Genomic DNA, 5577 nt, shown 5'->3' with positions numbered 1-5577 from the left:
GAATTAAAGTTGCATAAAAGAGAGAGGATTGATGGCTTCCCGTTTAGAGGTGGAGGATGAAATGTCAGCCTTGGCAAGTGGTGAGAGGCCTCCTGGGATGAGGAGAAGGGGAATGACTCTGCGAAGACTGCAGGCTGGGGAAGGGGAGGACATGGCGGCTGTGGGGGATTATAGTGGCTGCGTCAAATCGAGGTCACCAGCGAGACCTAAGAGCAGAGGCTTCGGCTCTGCCACGGTGAGGAGTGGGAGTGAGAACTTCATGAGTACTTTGTTGCCAGCAATTTCCTTGCCCTAATAAATGTTCTTAATTTTTCATAATTGAAGGAGAAGGCACCAGAGGTCAGTTGATGAAGCTTTAATTTGGGTAACAAGGCAGGGAAGCAACTAGAAACCAATTACTGTGTCATTTACACAAACTCCATGATTAACTCAGAAGGCAAGCAGGGCTGGAGTTCCCACAGGACAGGGACAGCTCCCAGGAAGGCAGCCCTGCCCTGAGGCTGCTCCTTGGGAAAGAACACAGGGCTTTCATGGCCACAGGAGACTGAACCCCAAGGGCTTCTGCAATGAAGGGGCATGGCCCTGCTCTGTCCTGAGGCACCAGCCCAACCAGTCCTTGAGCCCCAAAAAACAGAACTCAAAGGGGGCCCTGCAAAACGTGGCTGCCTCCTCATTGCTGCTTCTCCCAAGCCAGCTTTGCCTTTGACTTCTGGGCTCTCTGAAGCCAGTCCTTTCCCCTCAGGGCCTCTATATCTCCGAGTGTAAGATTAGTTATCAGACTAAGTGAACTTCAAGGAGCCTTCCAACACCAACATTCTGCGTCTATAAAAGCCAGCTGTCCCTTCTCTGGTCTTGCTGGAAACGGTCAACCCAATATACTCAGAGAATGTACATTTCCTTTGACCCTGCACTCAGCCCTGTGGAAACACACGAGGCTGCGGGGTGTTCTCTACCCGTAGAGACCAGGTGTATACACATGGGATATTGATGAACAGGTTACTGGGTCTTGGGGTCTTACAACAGTGCATGATTTAGAGAAGGAAGGTGAGAGACTGGAGTCATTGTTAGGGGGTGGGTCTCAGAGTGGAGCAGGATGGGGGGCCCAACCCAAGATCAAGGCTTGGCTGAACCTCTAACTTACTGTGTTGCTTTGGACACTGGGTCCCCGTCTCTGGTCCTCCAGAGAGGGCTGGGCTTGAAAGACTCCTGAGGTTCCCCTGGCTTCTAGTAAGATGGAAAATGCCAGGGAAGGTTCACAGACAGGGATGAATACACCGGTGTGTGGGTGCAGAGTATGGTGATGAGACTGGCTGGAATAGAGTGGAAGTGAGTGAGGTGAGGTGGGACTCCAGGCTGGAGAAACCAGCAGGGCTGGGTCATGATTGGCCCAGACACTTGATTAAGGCATAAGAAATATAAGGATTGGATAGTCTAGACTTAAGGGAGGATCACCACCAGCACTTTAGGCCTCTCTATTGCCTGTTATTCTTGGCTACTCTAGAAAGTCTCCTGAGAGCCTTGTGTAAGAAGCTGGAAAATCACGGGGGAAAGAGATGAAAGTAGGGAGGAAAACAGGTTGCAGGCCGATGCGTGATAGAGCCACGTGGTGACCTCTGTTCTGTCTCCTCCCGTCCAGGCATGTGGGGCCTAGTGAACAATGTGGGCGTCTTGTTGTTCGGGGATACGGAGTTCACCAGCATGGAGACCTACAAGGAGGCAGCAGATGTAAACCTCTGGGGCACAGTGCGGACAACAAAAGCCTTCTTCCCCTTCATCCGAAGGGCCAAAGGTGAATTGGAAAGGGACTTTCCTCCTGCCCCCTGTTCTGCCTCACTTTTTCATCTTTGCTCAGAATGGAAATAGGTCTCAGCAGATCCACCATTCACAGCCCAGCGAGGCTGAGCCATGCGGGGCCCGTGAATGGTGGTGAGCAGAGGTGCTGTGGCCCGGTGGGCGGAAAGGGATGTATGATTTTCAGAAAGTAAAGTAGGCAACAGGTCAGCCATCTATGCAGCAAAGGCCAAAAGATTACAGCAATAATCTCACTCTGGGAACCTAAGGTAGAGAAATAACCACTCTTGTGCCCAGAGTTGTGTGTACACATTATGGTATCAATAGGAATGTGGTTAAGTAAATCTGGCATATCCATTTCTCAGGTTACTATGCCATAGTTTAAAAATGAGACAACTGTGGTAGTAAGTAAAAAAATAAGAATAATTGAGATTAGAAATTTGGAAAACAGACAAAAACGGACATCCAAACCACCGTAGCTAGTCAAATGTAAGCAAAAGCAAACCACCTAAGAAGTCACTGACTCACATTTTCTCCCTGGAAGAGCAAACAAATCTGGCAAAAGGGGCAAGATCCATATGATCTATCCAAAGGTCCCAGCAATGACAGGATAAACCCAGGGAGTGCTCTAGGATTCTAGAAGAAAACCCCAACCCTTCATTGACTTCCAACTTAGAGGTTTCCAAAAGGTGCCCACAGTGCCTAGGATGTGGCTGTGCCTTCACTCTGGGTGCACGACCAGCATAAGTGGATCTCTGGTCTGCCTGGGCTGTCAGATGGGCTCCACCTCCACTCCCACTACTGCCCCCAGGGCTGGAAGAAGCTGTGGTCTGCTCCTAGCACCCCCAGGCTGGGCCTGTGAGAGAGTCTCTCGAGGCCACCACTCTCTCCCAGTGCCTGAGACTGCCCATGTGTCCTAGTCCCGAAGTCAGATTCAGAACCCTGCCCCTACCCCTCTCCCTACCTACTTGCAGACAGAGCGCTGCTAGATGATAACAATTTAGGATGAAAATGAAATGGGAGAATGTGGGAGGCAAGACACAGCTTAGTTGTGTGTTGTGCATTATACTCTTCTCTCCTGGTATGAAGACCTGCTCCTCACTCATTTCTCCTCCCCTGTCCTGCATGGCACAACTGGCTACCTAGGAAATATAGGGGATGCTGATGCTGATGTGTGGGCTAAGCTGGCCTTGACTACCAATGAGAAAGCCTCCTGACCCTGGGTGGTTCAGAAGGCCAGGCCCCAGCCTGGCAGGCAGCAAAACAGGTGTCGGAGGCCAGGGTTCTAGCCAGCATTCTGGAAACATGCCAGGCCTCAGAACCTCTGCCCGACCAGGCAGTGCCTTCTGAGCAGGTACTTGCTGTCTTCCTCTGTAGGCCATATTGTCAACATCAGTAGCTTGCTGGGCCAAGTGGTCATCCCAGCCCACTCCTCATACTGCATCTCCAAGTTTGGAGTGGAGGCTTTCTCTGATTGCCTGCGCTACAAGATGCACCCTCTGGGTGTGAAGGTCAGCGTGGTAGAACCTAGCAACTACATCGCTGCCACCAGCATCTGTGGCCCCAAGCGCATCCAGGCCATTGCCAATAAGATGTGGGATGAGCTGCCAGAGGTGGTGCGTAAGGACTACGGCAAGAAGTACTTTGATGAGAAGATCGCCGTCATGGAGACCTACTGCATCAGAGGCTCCGCAGACACATCCCCCGTCATCAACGCTGTCACCCACGCCCTGACTGCTGCCACCCCCTATGCCCGCTACTACCCTATGGATTGCTCCTCGTGGCTGTGAATGCAGATCATGACCCACTTGCCTGGGGCAATCTCCGACAGGATCTACATATGCTGAAGAGTTTTGGGGACCTGGCCTCTCTTGGGAGCCCTGGTGGGCAGGAAGAAGGAGAGGGAGGCTGGAGGCGAGGGAGGGAGGGAAACATTTGTATAGTTGCCTCTTGATAATCCACTTGCGGATTATCCACCTTCCCACTACCAGTTTTCGTGTTAAGCAGAGGGGCTAACCCAGCCTAGCTTGTATGCACAGTGAGTGTCGGGGTGTGGCATGGTGGACAGGGCCCCTAAACCTCAGGGCAAATATGATGCATCTGTCTTTCTGGAGTTGATTTCCTACAAAGATTTGGAGGAAACATCTTTATATTAAAAAACAGATTTATTATAAAATAGAATTCAAGTTCTTTATATTTTTAAACTAAAACATCAGTTCAAAAAAATTTCTCATTTGATTCTTAAGCCAGCCTCATGAGGAAAAAACAGGTATTTTTTTCTTTTGTTCACAAAGAATCTATAACCTAAAGAGGATACATAAATACTCCTTTTATTGCTTATAAATGGTCCAAGTCATGTGCTCCTATCACTGCTGTAAAAACACTTCACATCTTGTGTCCTAGGGCTGCTCTGGAGACTCCTCTGAGAGCTCTGTGACATCACCTGAGCCTTATGTACCATGTGCCCACTGTACACCTCTTTGCATGTCCATTGTGCTGGTGTGTGTGGCCTCAACCAGTAATTCAGAACTGTGTGGAGTGGGTGGAGAAATTCTGGAGATTTCCGTTTGAGATTTCTCCAACCTCTCTTGAGACTTAGGACAAATCTTTGGAGTTGATTTCATACAAAGATGTTTTATATAAGAAACATCTCTTTGCTCTTTGGCTAAAAGGGCGATTTGTCTCTGGTTTGGGTCTGCTTGGTTTTGTCTGAGGCGGGACCCCTGTTAATGGGGCATCCTTGGCAAGAACTGTGGTGCAAAGGCCTGGCACTGTCCACCTTCTCCCCCAGGCATAAGTCTAGGTTCTCTGTCTTACGTGTTGTGCGCACGTGTGTGCACACACACACACATACACACATCACACACACACACACACGCACTCTCTCTCTCTCTTACTCTCTCTCTCTCTCTCACTCTCTTACACATACACATCTGTTCTGTAGGGTTCAGGGTAGCCTTCTCTCTCTCTCTCTCTCCCTCTCTCTCTCTCTCACTATCTTACACATACACCTCTGTTCTGTAGGGTTCAGGGTAGCCTTCATTGATGGCTCACCTTCTTATTGTGGCCTTATTTTTCATTAAGGAGCCAGGTCACTGGTAGGCAAAGCATATGTCATCACCTCGAGTTTGGGTTTAAAGGCTGCCTCCTTGAAATTGCCCAGGGCCTGGATGTTTGGATCAAAACCAGGTACCACCCTCCTCCAGGTGGCTGCAGGCCTAGGACAGGATTCTGAGTGCCTGCCCCACAAATCAAACTAGCACTTCCGTCTCTCCCGGTAAGGGCCAGGCTGTCCGCTAGAGGGCGCGCTGCCCCCGCAGCCGGAGCGGCCTCTGCTCCCGACTGGGAGCTTCCATCCAGGCCCGAGGTCTCTCACAGGGTACTGTGATCCCTGCTTTGGAAACTGCCCGGGCACTAAGACGCAAGGCCCTTTAGAAACAGCGTTCCTGCTGCTCTAGTAGCTCCTGGCTAAATTAAACGTGGATCCTAGCAGCAGAAGGCGATGGAACCTAGGCAACTGGAACTGACCGTGTGGTTCAGGCAGTGACAAGGAGAAGGAGGTCTCACAAGGAACAGATTCACCCTGCCGTTTGGGCCTTTGTCCCCTCTGTCTTAAGTAAGGAGTACCCTGTACCAGCTCCCTCCTGTAGGGTGTGCGGAGAGGGCCGGCGTGGACAACTGGTAGGCAGGCAGGGCTGAAACCTTCTGGATCTCAGAGAGGGGCATCTGATGGCCATCATGTGTGCCTAACAATAAGATCCTTTTGTATCACAGAGTTTATCTTTC

General features: G+C 50.5%; 1 protein-coding gene across 1 annotated transcript in view; it reads left to right on the top strand.

Annotated features, from left to right (window-relative positions):
* BDH1 (3-hydroxybutyrate dehydrogenase 1) overlaps nt 1-3638 on the top strand; it is a 23808-nt gene extending 20170 nt beyond the window's left edge. The window contains 2 exon segments of the mRNA XM_006906193.1: nt 1637-1789; nt 3169-3638. Of these exon segments, the coding sequence (XP_006906255.1) occupies nt 1637-1789; nt 3169-3638 (623 nt within the window).
* Nucleotides 3639-5577: the final 1939 nt, after the last annotated feature.

Source organism: Pteropus alecto, unplaced genomic scaffold, assembly GCF_000325575.1.
Source record: "Pteropus alecto unplaced genomic scaffold, ASM32557v1 scaffold311, whole genome shotgun sequence".
Classification (NCBI taxonomy): Eukaryota; Metazoa; Chordata; class Mammalia; order Chiroptera; family Pteropodidae; genus Pteropus; species Pteropus alecto.
Note: the sequence above shows the minus strand (reverse complement) of the source record. Positions and strands in the feature narration are given on the sequence as shown.